The 23,248-nt window shown below is 28.9% G+C and overlaps 1 protein-coding gene across 2 annotated transcripts in view; it reads left to right on the top strand.

Annotated features, from left to right (window-relative positions):
- The window catches only part of LOC111623036 (vasculin-like), a 94,273-nt gene extending 81,679 nt beyond the window's left edge, over positions 1-12,594 (top strand). For both annotated transcript variants that reach the window (XM_023365516.1, XM_023365517.1), the window contains 5 exons: positions 1,049-1,179; positions 5,961-6,140; positions 7,498-7,622; positions 11,027-11,132; positions 11,941-12,594. In XM_023365516.1, coding sequence (XP_023221284.1) covers positions 1,049-1,179; positions 5,961-6,140; positions 7,498-7,622; positions 11,027-11,132; positions 11,941-12,081 — 683 coding nt within the window. In that variant the 3' untranslated portion in view covers positions 12,082-12,594. The remainder of the gene's footprint in view (positions 1-1,048; positions 1,180-5,960; positions 6,141-7,497; positions 7,623-11,026; positions 11,133-11,940) is intronic.
- Positions 12,595-23,248: the final 10,654 nt, after the last annotated feature.

Genomic DNA, 23,248 nt, shown 5'->3' with positions numbered 1-23,248 from the left:
TGTTCATTTACTTCTTTCCATGGGAGATCGATATGTGCACAAAATCAAAGTATAACTTCTAAGTGCTAACTCTGGAATTCTTCTATGTGACTCGTCTAAGGGCGTTGGTCATCAGGAGGAAAATATGTGTGGAGTTTGGACACTTCCAGCTCTATCGCTGAACTCCGCGAATTCTGACAAATTTCCTCTATATGTCACGATCGGTGACCAATCATCATGCAAAGATTCCTCCGTGAGAATGGATGGAAAGGGGGATATGTGAGGGGTAAACATTTCCCATCAAAGCGAGAGTTTTCGCAGATAAGGGAAAAACAGAGGATGTTCTAACTTCTGTGAAAGGAAGTAACATCTGTTATCTATTTTTCCCACTCTAAAACTTCATTTTTCTCACCCAAACGAAAGAATATTTTATAACAATATTTAACATTATTAATAAAATTACTGATTTTAGCCCAGGGGCCTTTCAGGTCTCACACATTCAGACATGTCTCAATGTAGCTCAAGTTTGTGAATACCCTCTGTGTATAGAGAGAGAAAGGCTGTTGGATAAACCTTTCAATTACAGCTGCTTGAATTTTGTCAGATTAGAATCTATGAGCTTTGAGAAATGTTTTTAAAGGTCTGAAAACATGGAAGTCACAAAACAGCATATTGGTGTTGCAAAATTCCTGTCTGAAGTGATGCAGCATCCTCCTTACAGTTCTGATGTGTATATCATCTTGCAGCTTTGGACTGGACTTTTTAAAAAATTTCTCAAAACTTGCAGATTTCAGTCTGACAGCAAAATGAGAGCAACTGTAACTGTGAATGGTTCATCCAGCAGTCTTCCTCTTTTCATGGAAAGTATGGACCATGACGTGTCTGAATGCAGTTGGCAGTTTTCTATGTAGCATCTAATGCAACCTTGTCATTATTCTGTATATACTTTAATGCTGCTGTTTTGACCACTAGATACCATATGTTTAATACAGTGCAGTCTGTTTCATTTGAACAACCTTATATTAACTTACATATAATTTGTTTTTCATTAAAAAAATTTTTCCAACAGGATCTTGTTTGCAGTCACAGTGTGGAAGTCCTAAAGTCAATACCCACCCTGTTATCATTGCTCCAGTTAATAAGAATTCAATTAATACCAGTGTCAACAGTTCTGTTTATAGAACATTGGTTCCCTCTAAAGTAAGATTGGTATAATTTTCATATTAAATATATTTATTTCATTAACTTTTAATGATAAATAAGTTTTTATTAGTTCAGAAAATTAGTGATATATTGAAAATTTAAATAAAAGTAATTATCATAGTCAAGTTCACAAACTCACTTGTTCACAAATCACAAACGTTTATATTAACGATTAAAACTTACATACAGTTATGAATTTCACAAAAATAAAATAATTACAATAATCCAGATATAGCAAAGTTCAAATGTCAAGTAAACCACAACAACAGGTCCATCAAAAAGGACTCCTTGCGACGTATTCCTTCAGACATTGGTTATCGCACAGCGAGACAAAACAACCTTCTTAGGCGAAGCTAAAGAAACTTGAGTTCCCTGGATATGTCTTAGACGAACTGAACTTCCTGCCTAATCTCAATCCTTTTATACGGATTGAAACAAATGTAAGTCCTCCAATCAGTGATTACTAGTGCTATCGGACATCCGCTGGTCGTACGATGTTTTCTAGCCAATCCGCGGAAGAGTTTCAAAACTACTGACATCGCCAGATCTGCGTCTCCATGACAACGTCCGTTGGTCATTTGAAAACAGGAAAAGCGCAGGAAATCGTACATCCTGATGATTTATCCCGACAATCATATTGCAGTGAAGTATTAACAAATTGCCTGTTGTGGTTTTCTAATTAATTCTACTACCTAGTAATTTAGCTCTTGAATAGTATTATTTTTATTGTCCATTGTAAATATCAGATTTTTCCTAATGTTAACAACAAAAATCTTTACTTTCTTAAATGCATATTTTATGAAAAAGCATAAAGAATTTTCACAAAATATATGAAAATGTGATTTATGTAATGCTTGAAAATCTGTTTACATATGTAGAGTTTGGTAAGCAAAACTTTTAATATATCATTTTTTTTTAATTATTTTAAAAAGTTACTGGAACTTTAAAAAAAAAAATTTTTGCTGGAGAGAACAAATCACAAGGAACACACTAGTAATTGACTATTCCAACTTTTATTATAAAAGGAAATGCATTTTGGGCCTTCTGTCTCTCCTCGGTCCTTTATTACAGATCTTTGACTTTTTTCTTATAATTATGTTAGTGATCAATGGATGAATCAACTTTGTGATACATTTATTTTAATTTCAGTTATTTATCATAAGACTAGGATAAAATATATATATCTTTTTTAATTTAAAAAAAGGGTTTATTTATCTTTATAAAAGTGAAAGTAAATGTGAATTTCTTTAAAAATTTACATTTTGATTACAATTGATAAAAATAAATACATGAAATAAAATTAAAACTAAAATTTTTTTAAAAATTAAGAAAAGCGTATATTTGTGTAAAAATAAATATAAATACTTTAAAATAGCGATTAAATAAAGAAAATCTTTTATAATAAGACTATGATAAATACAAGTTTCTTTTAATTTTATTATGGTCCTTATTGACATGACCATGTCTTGTTTATAAAATTGCAGTGTCGTTATGGGTACACACCTTAGAGGTATAAGGGTGGGCATGTCAGGAGTTGCAATTTGGCACAGAGTATTAGGTTCCCAAATCAGGAGCGCACAAAAAAAAAACTCTGGGACTGAGAACAGAGTCAAAATAAAATACAAAATGGTGACATGTTTCTACAGACAAGAGTGCAAGATTTGTTTGTGCATGTGTATATCGTTGGGAAGTTGGAAATGCAAATGTTGCAAAATCGAATTTTGACAAATGAATCTTTGAAAAAACCTATTTACTTCTCTGGTCACAACCTGCTGACCTTGACTGGTTGACCAGCGATATCTCGTTTCAGCATCAGAATGTTTTTGAAACTAGATGGCGCTAGTCATTATAACTTTATATTAAAAGCAACTTCCGAAATAGAATTTTTTTTTTTGTTTTTACATTTATTAATATATTTATTTTGTTTATGCAAAATAAAAAAAAAATTTTGGATGATACAATAGTCATGATTATTTTTTTTCAAAAATGGGAAATTTTCATTAGGCATTAACAAAACTTCAACCTGGAGTGACACACAATGGACAGAAATTTCTACATTGTATAGGTTAATTTCACTGAAAATGCTTCGTGGTCATGGCCGAGGCTGGCGAAGTTTGAACGATTGTGTCGAGCCCCGAGTCTTTGAGACATAGTCTTGTCCCAAAAATTGGCCTTGCTGTTTTACTTGTTCATTTTATTATTGTCTATAGCAGTCCATATTGCTTCAGACACATGATAAACATATAATTAGTGGTTAAAGATATATGTTAATATTATTAAATTACCTTAGTTGGTCTGGCAAAACCAGTAAACAGGAGAATGTGCTTAAACATACTGAGTCAATTTCAAAATAAATTATAGACATAACTTAAAGTTATACATAAATAAAATTTATTTTTTATTGAATTTTATCCAGTTTTTATGCCTGTGAACACAATACTGTTTCCATCGTATGAGGTTATTTCATTTAATTTGTTATTTGTGATATCTGTCTTGTGCAAAAACACTTTTATTTTTCTAATTCCTAAAGTTGTCTGTAAATACTAATTCTGAGCTAATTTTACTTAGTTTGTTTAATATAACTCTCTTCAGTAATTGTTTAGAAAGTTTTACTAAGTAAAGATGTCCCGTCGAGAATTTCTGTATTGTTGATATCAAGATAACTTTCATATATGTTTATATATAAAATTTTCACAAATTTTATTATAAATATAAACTGACCTCTATAAAACTGAGTTGTCTGTAACAATATATTCCAAAATGTTTGTGGCTATTTCTTTTGCATCCCAACTTAATTAATGCTAAAATATTGGTGCAGACTTCTTGTTACATAAGGATATAAAATATACTGATGCTTATGATCAATTTTGAATTACCATTAATTTTTGTCAGCTTCAATTGGAACTTTAATTCTAGTTTTTTGTCTGATTTAGTCAGATTTTTGTCCCTTTTTTTGTGTAGAAGCATCATCTACAACATAAATTGCTATGATTTCTAAGGAAATTGTACTGTGTGTAATTATTGCAAAATGACATTCAATATATACTTTCTCCAAAAGATGTAATGTTTTGTTCACTCTGTTTCCATTTTCAAATTTGAAACAAAAATTTATGCAGTTTTAGTAACTTACTCTCTTTAGTGTGAAACATAAAATTATCTTACACACAACATATGCTATTAAAACTACAATAATTGCAAAAGATAAATGATTTACTGTATTTAGTCATGTAACAAATTCATACTTTCTCAAAATTTCTCATTTTAAATCTCTGAATTTATTTATTTATGATATGAGCCATTGATTTTGGAAGTGGGGCAAGTCCATTTTATGTTATTGCTAGATATTTAATGGTTTGCATTTGAATGGGTTTAAAAATATTCATAAGCAGTAATAGACTTATTTTATATTTTTTGTGGTCTTATTTCATGCAAATTTAATATGTAATAATGGTTATCCATGTTAGGTGAAAAAATCATGGTTTTTGGATGTGTCAATAGACTTGCCTCACTTTCAAATGCAATGATTTGTTGAAAACATTGATTTTCTTTGAATGAAATATAATTATAACAACAAAAAATTGAATATTTTATTTATTTACTTATTTATTTTATTTCAACATTTCATACTTCTTTCAAAAAGATACAATAAAACAAAAATAAATTTAATTTTATAGGAAAAACTGGAGAAAATAAGAAAAAATATTCAGTAATAAGTTGCATGCATATAATTATATTTCTTAGTTTAGATGGTGCAGATTTTTAAAGTATCCGTGATGAATGGGTGGTACATAGGGTGATAAATTCATCATATCTTTATATTTTTCTTTAGTAACAGGCCAAGTTTTCACATATAAAGATGACAATATTATTTTTCCAAAACTATTTGGCCTACCCTATTTTGGTGATAAATCAAGAGTTTTAAAGTGTGAATCTTTTTCCATTGATGTTTTATAAAACAATTTATACAGTGCATTTCTTGAAAATCTTATCCAGAAAATATTCAACCAATTGACAGTTTGTTTCTCCATCAGTATTTTTTGTTCTTATCAAAATTGCCTCCTCCAGAGGTTTGGTTGAATAGAAGCCTTTATTTTTCATTTCATGTAATAAAAATGCATTATGTTTGCGACATTTTTGTATTAATTTGTAACAATCCAGGGCAACAGAGAGTCACGCTGTCGTTATTTAGAGTAGACTTGCCTCACTTTCAAAATCAACTTACAATAAATATCGTTGACAATATAAATTACTAGTAACAAATTTATACTGATATTAAAAGATATTTTTTGTGAATTGATAAAAAAACAAATTTTATGTTAATTTCTAATAAGAATTAGCTTTAACTATTTTTTTCACAAAATAGACTTGCCCTACTTTCAAAATCAATGGCTCATATATATTGGTGGAAGAAATATATCTAATCACATATTTCTTTCGCCAATTAAGTTTTCCAACATCTAAAATATAAAATATTAACAGTAACAACATTTCTAACAACAATTTCTAGTCACTTTATATTCATGTTTTCCATATTTTTTATTTGGATTCTATCATCTAAAACTTAAGAAATCCTGAAAAATAGATTTAAGTGCTTGCTCTGATTTTTCTGAAATTTTAATGTAATATGTTTTATTGTTCAGGAATACATAAAATGGATAAATTTCTCAAATATTGATTTGATATTGATAGTAAATAAAATTCATTAAATTCAATCTTCTCTAATCATAAATTGTTTTATACCTAATTACATTTTAATTGTTTAATTTTTTTTTATCTAGAAAATGTCTCATTCAGTTATGTCAAATATGGAAATACTGGTAAAAAATCCAAAAGCTCCAGGTAATAAAAGTGACTTTTTGAAAGCTTTAAGAACTGAAACTGGAAGCAAGGGAGATGATGCCAAAGAAGGAAATAAAGAAATTGAAATTGTCTCTCCAGAAAGAAACAAACAAAACCAGGTAACATAATGCTTTTAAATGGTTTGCATTAAAGTGTTTTTTTTTATAAAAGATGCCAAAACTTATAAACTGTATCATACATTATTTATCAGATAAAACTATAAAAATTTAGAATGAATGCTTAAAGTATATTTTGGAGGAAAAATTTAATTTTAGAGCTATGGAAACAAGAGCTATTTCATGTTTGTGTGTAAATGATATATAAATAGATAATTATTAAGATACAGCTGGATGTTAAATCATTAAACACACAATAAGAAATTATATTAACTGGACAGAATATAACATGGACCATAAAGACAGTGCTAGTGAACTGTGGTTTATTAAACTGAAATTTTTGAAACATATTTGTTTATTTACATCAAAACACTTTAAAAAGATTGAAATGATCTTTATGGCATGCATTGAACAATGAGCTTTTTGTTGAATATTTAATATCTTACTTTTGCTTTCTTAGCATCCTGTAATATAGTAAATGTAATGTATAAGATACTGTTAAATAATGCTTTATTTTTTAATTCAAAATGTTAGTATTAAATATTTAAAATGACATCCTCCAGTTTAAGTTTCATATATTAATTAAAGTCATTTTATATTAAATAATTTTATTCTATATACAGTTGAACTTGTCTATCTTGAATCCCATGAGAATGAGAAAAAAAATTCAAGATAGACAGGTTTCAAGACATAGAGGTTTTACATAGTAAACAGTAATAGATTTGATTAGATATAGTGTCCTATTAATACAATAGGAAGTACAGTAATACAGTAGAGCATCGATTATCCAAAAGTCAATCATCCAAAAGAATTCCAGTCGGCAAATTTAAATTTTCACCAGTGCTGTGGCTTCAATCTTTGGCTATGTCTTGGGCTACTCAAATATTTTACGTTTTTCATACTAAATTAACTTCTGAAGTATAATTTTTTATTGTTTTTATATTTTTCAATATATTTATTTTGTTTGTANTTTTCGCCAGTGCTGTGGCGCTGTAATCTTTGGCTATGTCTTCGGCTACTCAAATATTTTACGTTTTTGATACTAAATTAACTTCTGAAGTATAATTTTTTATTGTTTTTATATTTTTCAATATATTTATTTTGTTTGTACAAAATAAAAAAAATAATTTTTAACGATACAATAGTCTTCATTAGACTTAACATCAACGAAAATTCAATGCAAAGCGACACGCAACGGAGAAAAATGCCAAGATGGGATAAATTAATATATTTTTTCGTACATAATTGGTTATCCAAAACATCGATCTTCCGAACAACCCCAGTCCCAATTGATTTGGATAATCGACGCTCTACTGTAGTTTTATTGTTGTTTCTGTTAAATATAAAATTTTTATTTTAGGGAGAAAATGGTAATGAAATTGATGACAAAGAAGAACATGTAAATAGTATCAATATTGAAAAGTTATCTTTGAATCAAGATACCAATGAAACAGCACTCTCTAGTTCTTTGGAAGCTGAGCAAAGGTAATTATTATAATTATTATTATTAATATTTTTATAGTTTGAAATTTTTATCATATAATGACTATCATAATAGTTACTTTTAAACATTATTTGTATTGTATTCTACATCTGTATTAATGAAAAAAGTAACAACTTATAAATATTAGATATAAATCATATATACAAAAAGGAAGAATATTATATAGAACAGAATAATGACATAATATCCTAAAATATGTAAGAAAAATTTTTTTAATACGTTTGAGTTGTTTTTTATGGACTTTCATTAATTTAACATAAAACTATATTATTTTCATTACTTTTTTATATTGTGTTAACAGTATAAAAATATTAACAATTTTTTTAATTAAATTGACTATATAACAATTTTTTATTAAGATGTAATTCATCACACTTTCAGTTGTGAGATACATGATAAATAGTTCTATGCAGTAAAACCACTTTAAGACATCCATTCCCAGAACTTAGAAAATTTGGTCATATTTGGTACTTCTGTTTTTGTGATGTTCATTATATTGGATAAGAAATAAAACATAGTCTAATTTTGAAAAACTAAAGTTTAATGTCTCAAAAATAAAATAAAACAAATTATTACATAGGACGTTACCTGTTAAAACAGCAATACAAAATGCACATGGTTACTTAAAAAACTGTTATTTTTGTTTGTTGATTTTTGCTGGTTTCATAGCATTCTGTAATATATATTTACACCTCAGCAAAACTATTTAAAATATTTTGTGGAGTATTGTGCATTTGTAAAAATTCTCGAATAACAATAATGTTTTGCAAAACCTCAGAAATTGGTGTTATCAGAACATTGACACCATCTGCGTATGTTGTATCATCATCTTCATCTTCACTAATTTCATTATTTTTGGAAGACACTAAAGCTATAATATCAGTCAAAAGTTCTCTACTAATAACATTGTCATCAATTCTGACATATTCTTCAAAATTGTAGTTAGAAAATGCATCCAGTAACTGCAGAGGAAACATATCTTGAACACCTTTTGTTTCATCATTTGTAAGTTTACTTTTCAAAAGTTTATTGATCAGAATGTCTTCATCTAAATCAAAATCTTCTCCATTAGTTTGTAGAAAACCATGTATTGAAAACAGTTTGCTATTGTTTGCATTGATAGAGTTTGCCATGCCATATGGAGTAAGTTTATTGCATCAAGATTTATAGAAAACGATTCTTTGCTATTATCTATAGAAGTTATCATTTTCAAAAGAATTCGCCAATAGCTGCTTTTTATAACCCCTTGATCTAAAGGTGGTTATGGTTTTGAACTTGTATTGTGCAACATGAACACCAGTGTAATGCTATGTAATTTCTTGATGTCAGGATGCACAGGGCAGTTGTCCATCAATAATAAAATTTTTTATTTTTTTCTTATCTGTTCTTCATCCCATTCTCGCAGTTTTCCACAGAAAATGTCAGAGGTATCCAAGCTCTTTGGTTAGATTTGTAGTTTACCAATGGCCATTGATTTTTAAAACATCTTGGATTTTTTGATTTACTGATTACTAACAATTTTCTCTTTTCTGTTCTTATAAGATTTACTGCTAGTAGAATAGTAATACTTTCTTTAGATGATTTTCCTCCTGCACAGCATTTTCCTTTGAATTTTAGTGTCCTATTTGGTGTAAGGTTATAAAAAAGACTTGTTTCATTTGCATTAAAGATATCACAATCTTGGAAATTTTCTCTAATTTTTGGCCACTTATTTTGATACCAGTCTTCTACCATGTCCATGTTTACTGCAGCTGCTTCTCCAACAATTTTTTGGCTTCCAGTACTAAGTCTTTTTTTTTAAATCTCTTGATCCAATTTATAATGTATTTAAACTCAGTACTCTTTTCCAAATTTGCTTCTTAACTCTTCTGCGTTTGACTGCAATAGTCACTAATAGTCATGTTTTTAAGTCGTTGAGAAAACGAATTTAACAATACTTGATCTAATTCATCATGTGCTGATTTTCTAAGCTTTTTAGCATTCAAATTGTCTTGTTCAAACCTCACGAGTATTTTCTTTTTTCTTCCAAATGGTAGTTCTCTATTTAGTTATATTAATTTCTTTACATAATTTGCTTTGCTTTACACCACTTTCTAACTTTTTAATAATTTCATATTTAGTCTGTAATGTAAATGATTTACATTTCTGTTTACACTGATTAGTGTTTAAAGTCATCATATTTCACAAGGACTTAAGCACAGTATTTCGTAATTCTGACTTCAGATGGCAAGAGTCAATATGCCTGAAGATTATGCGCAGTTCATTATTCTTTATAACCAACACCAGTGAATGGAATTTTTCTAACCAATAACAGCATGAATTTAAAATTTTGTGATGGTTTGGTTTTGAAATTTAAATTTAAAATTCTGTATTTACAGTTGAAATTTTTTAGCCAATGAAAAGCATATTTAATTTCCAAACATTAAATGGGTAGGAAATCTAACAAAATCAAAATGTTAACAGTTGTTAACAGATAAGAAATAACATTTAAAATTTAAATTACAGCACTAACAAATGAAAATTTTTGACTAAATTTCTAAGTTCATTGTTAATAAGTGAACACTACTGTATTTATTAAACACTATTTACAATGATTTTTATTTAATTTAAATACTCTTCTTAAATATATTTTGTATATAATAAATAAAAATACTATTTTTTTTATCAAAAAGCTTATTACAGCCAACTTTATTTCTATTAAACTACTAATGTATTCATGATGCATTAGTGAAAGAAGTTGGGCATCAGAGCCAATTTTTAAAAAATACCAAGTTGGGAGTCGTGTACTTTACTTCTGACTCCCATCCCTGATAAAAAGGATTTTACAGATCTTAGCAATAGAAAGTTATAAAGCATCATTTTCTCTACTATAATTGGAGGTATTTCTTTTTATTTTGGAGAGAAGGAAGTGGTCACATCCAGTTATTGATTTTTGGATCTAAATTTGACACCCCTTAGACTTGATCTTATAATAAAATCCTTTAAGCTGCTATTAACTTGAAAGGAATAATGACAGATTGGAATTTAATGTGTTTATTTTCAATTTTGGATTGTATTGCATAAAAATATTTATAAAATCAATAATACTATAAGTTTACAATGTTTTGTATCACTAGAATTGTTGGAAAAGATGAAAATGAAAGTTATGTTCATATTTTTTTTGTGTGATTGATTGTTAACAACTATTAGTTAAAAATTGGCTTCTCATGGACCACATGACTGCTTACATTATTTTTATACAGCTGCTGCAAGGTTAAAATTTGTCCCAAATAAGCAGCTGTCCTCATTTACTCTACAGCTCTATTCAATGAATCTATTTATATAATAATTTTTAAGTAAATTTAATTTTTTTTTAAAAATAAGATATATATATATAAAATTTCAGGTTACTTCGAGAGATGGGTTGGAAAGAAGAGGGTTCAGATGACGACGATACTTATGCACCACTTACAGAAGATGAGCTGCGTGAATTTAGAGATTTAAGCCAAAAGGTATTACACATGTAAATTTGCTTTAGAAAATGTAAAAATTTTTATATAGAATATATTAGAGCTAGGGACTGATGATTTTAAGTAAAAAAAAAAAAGAATCTCTCTAATAAACTTAAATATTAAAAAAGGAAACAATCAACAAATTGTGAAAACTTAACACAATTTCTTTCACTATTAAACTAAATGTTTATTAACTATTTCTTTGGAATTTACATTATTACTATTCCAAGCAAGTTTGGATTTTGTTAGTAGATAATACAGTGAAGTGTCCAAAATCTAGACATGAAAAATCTAGATTCAGCTATTGAAAAATGAATATTAATCCTTCAGTGATAACTCATCATTGCTCTTTCAGCCTTTTTTTTCAATGTTGATGTTCTAACATTCATTCAGAATTTGTAAAATTTTTAATTGTGAAATTATGATTAATGTATATTTTTTATTAACTATAATGATTCTGTAAGTTATATTTTGAAACTTTGATTTATAGTATATTTAGAGTTTACAGTATTTAAGTTGCTAATTTACTTGTATTGTTTTGTAATTTATTGAATTCACAATAATATAAAATACATAAATTATCATTCAACTAAGCTGTAATCATTATTTGAAAAAGCAGATAGAATATATTTAGTAAGGATTTTTTATTATTATTATAATCTATCTATTGAATTTCATCATTCTTAAAAATATTTGTAAAACTATAAAAATTAAAATTATTTTTATCAAATAAAATATTCTGCTATGTTTATTATTTAAATTATAAAATTTTAAGTTTGTCTTTTAAAAAAATTGTTTTTGTTTATAGATTGCTGAGAAGAAGAATGGAATTCAGAAAAATTTGCAAATGACATTAAGTCCTAAGCGTTTACCTCCACCTTATCTTGCTGTTGGGCCAAGAATTGATAGTTGGTCAAGTTTTTCAGAAACAGATTCTGATTCAGATTAAAAGAATTGTCTTATTACAACATACCCTGTTTTTCATTGTTTCTTTATTTTGTTGTCATTCTTGCCATATTGTATTCTTAGAAAATGCAAAAAATTGATACTTTTTTCCTAGTGTCATCAAATACAATAAAATGCACTTATGGTTTCATTCTTTTAAAGCTAGATAAGGCTATTCAGTGAAGTACAAAATTTACAATTTAATGAAGCTAATGAATTTAACTTACATTTATTTTTCTAAACTTTTTTTTTAAATTTAAGTAACTTGAATTTAAAGAATGTGCATAAGTTTTCACTATTAAATTGTGTCACACTATATCTTACGATAATACTTGTTTAAAGAGATAATATAAATATTCATGCATTTTAAAACAGTGAAAAATAGCATGCCAAAATTCCCTTTGTTACTGATTGTACAATAAATGGTAAAGGGAATATTTCTTGCATGTGAGACAAAACATATTTTGGCTCATGATTGTTGAAGTAGAATAAAGAGCACAATTTTGCTACATGGGAATGTTTGAATAATTAATTTTTATTTTTGAATACATTTAAAATACTTTCCACACAAAAAATATTTATTTTTCACTTTAAAATCTACATAAAATGACTCATAACTAATCAAAATGTTTTGGCCAAATGTTGTTCAAAAACGGATACAAAAGCATAGATTTGATTTGATGATTTTTTTTTGTATATTTAATTTTTTCAGTGTTTAATTAAGCAATAAAGATAAGACAAAGATAAGATTTATTTATTATTATTGTTTATTTATAGATGTTTAATAATAATTATTATTATTAAATATCTATAAATAAGGAACATTCAGATTTTTCCATTAATTATTTTAAATCATTTCTTTAATTCATTTGTATCTTGTTTGAACAGTGTTTGAATAGCATTTTTACAAGTTAATTTCTAAATAATAGTTGGAATAATGCTAATTTCTGATCATTTTCAAACTCCTTTATTAAAAGATTATCACTTGACACTTGTTTATCATTAATATTAAAAAAAAACAGTTATAAGGAAATGAATTTTTAAGAGCTTTACATTTATTTTTATAAATATTAAACTTTTTTCTGAATTCTATATGAAATTGAACTTTACTCCCAACTTTTGTCAAATATAAAATATATCTATCCAATCCTGTTTCATCTAAATAATTAGCAAGTTATTAATTAAGAATATATATGTATATTGCATTCTCTATAAATAGATGTTCAGTCAAGAATTTGTAATTTTGCATAGCTCTGTATCTGTTATTCATCATGACTTGAAAATGATTTCCTGTTCTCACATTGTTTTGAGGAAGTTAACAGATGAATAACATGAAGAATATGCACTTATGCATAAGCTAATAGACACAATAAGAACCCAGATGGCAACTCATGGCAAGAGTCAAATTGTACAAATGGAAAAAAGAATTCTTTTAAAAAGGAACAGAAGGTTCTGATAATTAGCAACCCAGTGTAAGTAGTATTTAACCATATCTGTTATGTAGATTTAAAATGAAGTTAAGACATCTTGTAAAGTAAGAACATTTTTATTTGAACAACTTTGCAGAAAAATGTATTGATATTAGACCACGTAGAAAGTTTTTTCTATCGGAAAATAACATTATGTAGATTTTTGGATGATAACTGGTTAGGTTAGCAAATATAAATGTTCATGTCATAAGAGTATGGTATGGCAGCAGGTAAAGAATTTTCAAAAGACAAAGGACAGAATTATAACTTCACAATGAGAAGTGCTTGGAGACAAACCTCCCAATGTTTATGCATTAGTAAAACTGCAGTCTAGCATATTTTAAATAAGTTTAAGGATGGTGGGTCTAGAAAATAAGATCAGGTTGTTCACTAATAAGTAACATAAACTATGGCAGGAAAAATTGTACTGCATCCTCATATGAATTGTTAATAAAATAGAATGCCTGTTTGTGTGAAAGAATTGCATGTAATTTTCTAACATCAATGGGCTATTTATGAAAAAGAAGCTTATCACTCCTGCACAAGTCAGAAAATGTCTCAGGTGAACAGAACAAGAAACTTGGTCAGCAGATATGTGGAAACAGGTTATTTTCTTTGATGAAAGTAGAATCTGTGCATTGGTGAAATTGCAGTCTATCATATTTTGTGATAATGTTGATCATAGGCATTCCATCTTAATTGAATACATGTCTACTGTGAAGTAGATGTAATGTAATGGTGTAGGGATATATGGGAGATTCTAGAGCAGGAAACCTGTGTATTTTGCATGGAACAATTAATTCTACTGTGTATGAAGCCATTCTGGAATATATAGTAAATTCCCACTGTACTCTTTAGAAGAATTTTTCAGATGATGTGTTTTTTCAGCAAAACTGCATTCTGCAATACCAGTAGAAAGATAAAGCAATCTTTAGTAGAGCACATCATCCCATTGTTAGAATGTCCTTCAAATAGCCCACACCTAAGCCCTACAGAAATAATATAACATGTGATAGAGTGCAGTAAAACATCGACAAATAATACCTGAACTAAAATTTGAATAATGGACAGATGGAGGAAAATCACACCACAAATGTGTAAAACTTATTGAAAAAATATCTGCACGTACTTAAGGCTGTGGTAAGGCCTACATCATATTAATGTTGATTTCTTATTTTTGTGTTTGATCATTTAAATTTATAGTAAGTGAACAGCAATAAAATCACTCGTAGCTGGCTGTGCGCAGATTGTTCGATTGTAGCATTGCTTACTTCCCTCAATCCATTTTGCGGCACCCTGGTTGAAAATCACTGATACAGTCGTCTACGTGTTGAATAAGTACTAACTTGTTTGTGTTTTAGCCGTACTTATAAATTCGTGTGGGAATTTACAGTAGACTCGATTTGTTGAGTTTCGTGAACTTTATTTTTGTTCCAACTTAACTCCTCTAGACAATGCATTCCGCGTTCTTATAAGTGGGAGTAGTTTTGAGTTCGCATTTCTCCAACTCGAAATTTCAGATCTGGAGAATTACGTCTGATTATGATTTTGTTTTTCTTTCTTTTGTAAGAAATTACTTTGTTTTATTCACTCCAGATTCGAGAATTTACTAAATTACAAAAAGTAAATATAAAAAAGCAAACTTTATGGGCCGATTGCAGAGACGAAGTTTAGAGGCCGACGGCGGTTTACAGATCAGGTAGACCGCTGTTCAGAAAAATTTCATTGCAAAGACGGCGTTTCTCGCCTGCCACAATGTAGACAGCGATTGGAAACAAGTTATTTTACCTTCTTTCTAGACTCACTGGACAGCGGGTTTAAAGGACTTTTCAATTCGAGTGGTAGCTTTGTTCGTGGAAAAGTTTAGATAAAAACAGATATCGTTCCTTTGATAAATGTTGTAAACGGTACGAATCGACAAAATTATTCATTAATTAATTGCTCGGAGCAAAAACAACAAAATTAAATACTTTAAATTTGTTTTAAATGTTCCAATTTCGACATTCAAATGGGTGAAGACTTAAAACTTCAATTTAATTTAAATCAGATGCATTTATTTACAATTCGAGTATCGTGTCGGTTATAAAACGTTAATGCATTTCCGAGTCATTGTACTGTTAAACAAAAGAGACAATTTTAATAATTACAGAAATCTGTTTATAGATATTAAAAAAATGTAATATTAATAATAAAATATTTAAAATTATTCATTTCGACAGTAATAAGATATCGAAATAATTCCTTAAAAATCTATTCCGAAGACGAATTTCGAATTCGGTATAAATTTTCTAAATATGGATTTGTTCATATTTTAAATCGTATTGGCGACGAAATTAAATATCGAAATGGAAAAGGGTTATCATTAATTACCGAACAATGATTTTGACGGCCTTAAGATTTTATTTCTGGAAGCTTTCGGAATATTGCGGACGACCATTTCTGACGTCACGAAGAAATAACCCAATTGGTCGAACGACTCCTAAAACGGGGGAGTAATAGCGAAGTAAGTAAGAGCCAATGTTTTGCCGAAGTTCGTTTAGAGAACGGTCAGAAATAGACAATCGTCGTCTTTGCAACGCATTTTAAACTGCGGTTCAGCCAGCCAACGGCTATAGGCCGTTCGTTGATAAACGTCGTTTAATGTAAACTCTGTCTCTGCAATCGGCCGTAAAAGTTCCCAGAAACCAAGCTAGTAAGTGAGTCACCACGCATTGTTATCATATATATATATTTATATATATTCGAAAACAATATATATATATTGTTTTCGAACTTGTACCTTCTACATATGGAAATCTGTAAATAAACTGTAAATATTATCAATTTGAGTGTGGAGGTGTGCTTTCCATCGAACCTAGATCACTACATCGAATCGTGATTCACACGGAAACCAACTCAACGAGACGGAGTTAGGAAAGAACGGCAATAAGATCTTCACTAATTCATTATTAATGTAGTAAAATTTTAAATATTAAAATTAATTTCTCGTACGGAATTAATAGTAGAAAATGTCGAAATTAATTATTATTCAGATAGGAAAATTATGAAAATTTTATTAAATTTATAAAAAACAAATTAAGAAAATGTTTGAATTTATAAAAAATAAATGGTATATTTTTAATTGTATGATAAAATCAGTTCATATAAATAGGAAGTTTGATGTAGATGATAAAACAAGAGCTGTGATGTAGACGTACAACAGCTGAATCCTATAAATCAAGTTAGATAAGTAAACATTCTATAAATTGACACAATAGTATATCCGGGATTTTGATAATATGAGTGCTGTTTAGGTGTGTGATACAAATTTTTGTCTGCACTTTTCAAACTATAAGATAAAATTACTTTAGAATAAATGAAAGTACTTAACATCTTTTACTTTAGTCAGTTGTTATGCAGTGCGATCGTAAAGTCTTTCGGCACTGACGAGAAACGGGAGAATCTTCCAGGAACGAAGTAATGACGTTACGTAGCCTATTTGTGGCAGGACTCAAAATTATTTACTTGTCAGAACCTGTAATATCTGGAATAATTTTTCTTACGCTGTCTTAATTTTTAACCATGCCCAGTAACTTCAATAACTGCGTTATTCCAGGTTGTGCAAATTGGGCGCGAATACAAACGAATACGAAGTCTGCAAGTATGAAGTTTTTCTTTATAAACCTGATTATTAAAGCCAAGTATCGGTCTATAAGCTCGTTGCCTCTATTAAAGCAACCGAGGTAGACAAATCGAGAATAATAGACAGCAAAAGAAGTACCACTGAAATGCATCTCGAACGTATTAAATTACTTTTAAAAATGAAAAATAATTATATCATTCGATTTCAAGTTATTTTTTATATCTTAAAAATGGTTAATTCTATCGGATACTGGGAAACAGTTCACTTTTTTTCGGAATCCCGAGACAAGCAAAACAGAGAATTGAGAAAACACTAAAATTTAAAAGGTATAATAAGATTTTGTGATGTAAGTTGATTGATTTACAAAAACACCTGAAAGGAAAACAAAGTATTTTATAAGAATCGTTGATTTATAAAGATTACTTGATTTATAAAATATAAATTTTGTACTTTTGAATATTAATTTTTATCACATCTATACTTTTGTATTTACACTAGGAGGAGTAATCTTATAACTCGTTCAGTTAAAAAAATTATCTGAAAAATTTCTTATCTAAAAATTCGAAGATAATAATAATTTATTATTATTATTATTATTTAAATTAATTTGAAATATTATACAGTGAGAAATTAGCCATTTCGTAATTATTGAATTAATGTTACTACTCCACTAGTTCTAATTATCCTAATAATTAAGCAAAACTAATAAAAAAAAACTCATGAAAACCTATAATCCTATAGGCCCACCAGTGGCTGAGTGAATCACCGAACACTAAGTCACGTGCTGACTACGTGGTGTTTTTTGGGTTTTATTCACCTGAATAGTGTGTTTCCTTTAGCAGATTCAAGTTTCCAGAAGGCACTGTTTGTTTTAAAAGGAAATACAATTAATTTATCGAAATTTCTTATTTGTACATGTCTGTGAAAAGCCATCCAAGTACAAAAGTCAAGGTCAGTAAAGGATACTCCATAAACAAATTTAAAAGTTATCAGATAGGAAAAAATTGATAAGAAATTAATTATTAATTTAAGCAATGAAACAAAGCTGGAACTTATTTTAACATTAATCAATACCACACTTTCCTTACGTCTCCAGCAATATACAGTAGAACCTCCATTATCCGGACCTCCATTATCCGGATTTTCGATTATCCGGATTGTTCAAAATAAACAAAAATTTACGAATTTGCTGATTTGCACTTGGCGAATTACGACACTGTTTATGTACGTGATGGAATGCATAACTTTTTTTGTTTCAACAACGTCTCACCCAGCACAGTGGTCATAAACTCTTAATATATTTTATGTAGTAATAAAAATATAACTTGACATAAGTATTTATAAATAATTTATATTCAAATTACATCATTTCTATGATTAAGGGCGGTGTAAGGCATGGACGACGTGGGCCACCGCCTATGCCTCGCGGTCCGAAGGGCCTCGCGTTTCGAAGGTTTATGCATTACTTAAAAGCCGCGAACGCGACGAAAAAATTTTACTCGTCATAAAACGATAACTAGTTTGTCAAATTTTTATTCATAAAAATGCAGTTTTAACTGCTTTTTATTTTATAAAATCCGTATTCTTGAGCTGCCAGAGGGCCTTTTAAACAATGGGTAGTCTGTTAGCGCTGGTCAGTAGTAGTCCAAATTCAATACGAACGTTTGTTTCTTGAAAATTTGATCACGATTTAAATACAGTATTTACTTTTAATATTACCGANCTCCTTCGAAGCGAGATATGAAACATTATAGCCAGAGTACAAGGTCGAGCATTGTCTATTAGATGTATTAGCGAATACGAATTAGTTTAATTAATGTTATTAGGTTCTAATACTGTTACAAAACATTAAAAATATATAGTTTTAACGAAATGAAATATTCTTGGCGCGTTTTAACATTAAAATATCTCGTTTTTAAGCTCTTAGAAAATCACTTAAACGTCATGAGCTGTGGTTACGTTCGTGATAATATTTTATATAAATAATACAACACAGAAATGGAAGATAGAAAATGTGGCATTTGATACATTTATAATAATAAAGCATTTAAACTCGTTCAAATCATAGTATACTGTGTTCTGTAGTAAAGCTGTATTTTTAACGTCTCCATCTTAGACTGAGACGATTTCACAAAACACTGTTTTTATCTTGTTATCTTAATTTTTTCATTAGATTAAACAAAATTTAATTAAAATTAAAATATATTGTAATTAAATTTATCCATTAATTGTATAAAATAAACACAACAGTATTAAATAATAATCTTAATTCCGAAATTTTAAATAGAAACAAAAATCTCAAATACTGTATGTGAGATTCCGGAAAGGGACGAAACAAAAATTTAATTTCAAATTACTATAATTGGGAGCGAAAACGCTATTGTCGACGCGAAAACAAATGACATAAATAATGTTGTATAATGTTCGTTCTCAGAACAATAGCGGCACCTCGTAAGAGTTGCTTTTCCGACATTTTGAAATCAAGCACTAATCGTTTAGTAATCCTGTGCATTGAAAGAACTGGTATTGATATCCAAATTTATTTAATGAACTCGTCTTCTTTTTGATAAAACATAACATTGCAACAGAAAAAAATTTCCAAGTGAATATCATACATTTAAAATAGACGATGATTAAGCAAAAAGTATTCATAAAAATATTATTTAGAAAGTTCAAGTTCAAAATAACGTACTGTACTGTAATTTCATATTATATACTTACTACTAATAATAATTATACTTAATAGTAGTAAACTTTAACGAATTTTTTCCCAAAATTCAAAGACCTGATCCTTACAATGAAAACAATGGCTCTCAAAAATATTACTTGCGATTGGTTCCTCAAAGGCATTTGAAAACTCAGTTAACCTACTTTTCAATATTATTTTTTTAAAATTTTGCCATCGAAAGTAACATATTTTGACAAAAAAGACTCCATTAACTTCCATTCTCTCAGTTATTTTATTAGACAAAGCTTAATACATAAACCCACAAATAACACTTTTTCCTATATTGGCTATAATGTATAGCTCATACATACTGTACTGTACATATAAACAGAAGCGATTACATTCGGTTGCAAAATAAAAATTCTTTCTATCAACGGATATTCAAAACGTAATAAATAATACGATCATATAGGGCCTACGATATATTAAAGTTGAATCTCGATTTAACGTCATCATTTGTTTTCGCCAAAGCTGGCGTTAAATCGAGTTTTGCGCAAATTTGAGTTTGAAAGCTTTAAAGCCACATGGTGGCTTATCGATGACGATGGCATTTACAATACAGAATAGTACATTTTAATAATTCACAGATGCCGAAAGAATTCTTAATTTAATATTAATGAGGAAAATCCGTTCAGATATATTTCTTGTCGCTATATCGATGTTTATAATAACATACCTATGGGCATTACAACTGCTTTATTCTCCTTCGAAGCGAGATATGAAACATTATAGCCAGAGTACAAGGTCGAGCATTGTCTATTAGATGTATTAGCGAATACGAATTCGTTTAATGTTATTAGGTTCTAATACTGTTACAAAACATTAAAAATATATAGTTTTAACGAAATGAAATATTCTTGGCGCGTTTTAACATTAAAATATCTCGTTTTTAAGCTCTTAGAAAATCACTTAAACGTCATGAGCTGTGGTTACGTTCGTGATAATATTTTATATAAATAATACAACACAGAAATGGAAGATAGAAAATGTGGCATTTGATACATTTATAATAATAAAGCATTTAAACTCGTTCAAATCATAGTATACTGTGTTCTGTAGTAAAGCTGTATTTTTAACGTCTCCATCTTAGACTGAGACGATTTCACAAAACACTGTTTTTATCTTGTTATCTTAATTTTTTCATTAGATTAAACAAAATTTAATTAAAATTAAAATATATTGTAATTAAATTTATCCATTAATTGTATAAAATAAACACAACAGTATTAAATAATAATCTTAATTCCGAAATTTTAAATAGAAACAAAAATCTCAAATACTGTATGTGAGATTCCGGAAAGGGACGAAACAAAAATTTAATTTCAAATTACTATAATTGGGAGCGAAAACGCTATTGTCGACGCGAAAACAAATGACATAAATAATGTTGTATAATGTTCGTTCTCAGAACAATAGCGGCACCGCGTAAATAAATAGCGTTATTTTTCCGACATTTTGAAATCAAGCACTAATCGTTTAGTAATCCTGTGCATTGAAAGAACTGGTATTGATATCCAAATTTATTTAATGAACTCGTCTTCTTTTTGATAAAACATAACATTGCAACAGAAAAAAATTTCCAAGTGAATATCATACATTTAAAATAGAAGATGATTAAGCAAAAAGTATTCATAAAAATATTATTTAGAAAGTTCAAGTTCAAAATAACGTACTGTACTGTAATTTCATATTATATACTTACTACTAATAATAATTATACTTAATAGTAGTAAACTTTAACGAATTTTTTCCCAAAATTCAAAGACCTGATCCTTACAATGAAAACAATGGCTCTCAAAAATATTACTTGCGATTGGTTCCTCAAAGGCATTTGAAAACTCAGTTAACCTACTTTTCAATATTATTTTTTTAAAATTTTGCCATCGAAAGTAACATATTTTGACAAAAAAGACTCCATTAACTTCCATTCTCTCAGTTATTTTATTAGACAAAGCTTAATACATAAACCCACAAATAACACTTTTTCCTATATTGGCTGTAATGTATCTTCGTTTCTAACTACCGCTGTTTTATTTTTACTAATTTTCTCCAAATCTTCCGGAAGATTCGGAGAAAATTAACCTAATTGTTAAATGACGATCATCGAGCACCAAATCCCTGACTCGAGCGACAGGTTCATCAGTTGAAGTGAATGGTCTATAAGAGCCTGGTTTGTCTTCGACGGGTTCTCTGCCTTCCTCCAATATCTTTTACCATTAGAAAATTCCTGTGTTTGGTATAATGTCGTCACCAAAGTGTTTTGACATTTCCAGCGTTTTCGTAGCAGTTACTCCGTTTCGAAAACAGAATTTAATGAACGCTGTTTGCTCAATTACACTCGATATTCTGAAAAATAGCCGGTGCAAAAATTCTTTACATACAAAATAAGCGTTATTTTGCAGACGAAACGGACGATGACGTACGGATAGCTGCTGCTAGATGTCAATAAAAGTCGTACCGAACGACGAAAATATGACGACGGTGCCCACTTTCACGCGCGCAGTTTAAATGAACCATTCCTATACTTTTTAATCACAGTAGTTTTATTAACTGCTGTATATAACATTATTTTACATTTCTCAATTCACTTGCTTTATTAAAATAATTATAATTCCGTGGTTTTTTCCATTACCCATTCCCTAAGTTGTGTCCTATGGTATTTTCTTATACGGCTCCCATTCCTAAACCGAGACACATGGTTTAAAAACGATCTCTGAAAAGACTTAGACTCGACTATTTTTCTTTACTGATTTATTTTGCAATATTTAAAATACGGGCTTATAAATTTATAAACGAAATTATATTTTGCATATGACGTCACGACCGATGACGTTTTACGAACGTCATCGATCGTGACGTCACACAACAATGTTAATTTGTCTATTGTTGATTAATTTGTTGGATTGGCAAGCTTCGTGGAGTCTTTTTCGGACATCTTCAATTATCTTCGGCAGATTTACTTAATTACTCAAAAGTAGAAGATAAAAATGAAGATAAAAGGTTAAATTTTTAATTTAAGTATTTNTCCTATATTGGCTGTAATGTATCTTCGTTTCTAACTACCGCTGTTTTATTTTTACTAATTTTCTCCAAATCTTCCGGAAGATTCGGAGAAAATTAACCTAATTGTTAAATGACGATCATCGAGCACCAAATCCCTGACTCGAGCGACAGGTTCATCAGTTGAAGTGAATGGTCTATAAGAGCCTGGTTTGTCTTCGACGGGTTCTCTGCCTTCCTCCAATATCTTTTACCATTAGAAAATTCCTGTGTTTGGTATAATGTCGTCACCAAAGTGTTTTGACATTTCCAGCGTTTTCGTAGCAGTTACTCCGTTTCGAAAACAGAATTT

This window comes from Centruroides sculpturatus, unplaced genomic scaffold (genome assembly GCF_000671375.1).
Source record: "Centruroides sculpturatus isolate CEXI.00-Female unplaced genomic scaffold, Cexi_2.0 scaffold351, whole genome shotgun sequence".
Taxonomy (NCBI): Eukaryota; Metazoa; Arthropoda; class Arachnida; order Scorpiones; family Buthidae; genus Centruroides; species Centruroides sculpturatus.
Note: the sequence above shows the minus strand (reverse complement) of the source record. Positions and strands in the feature narration are given on the sequence as shown.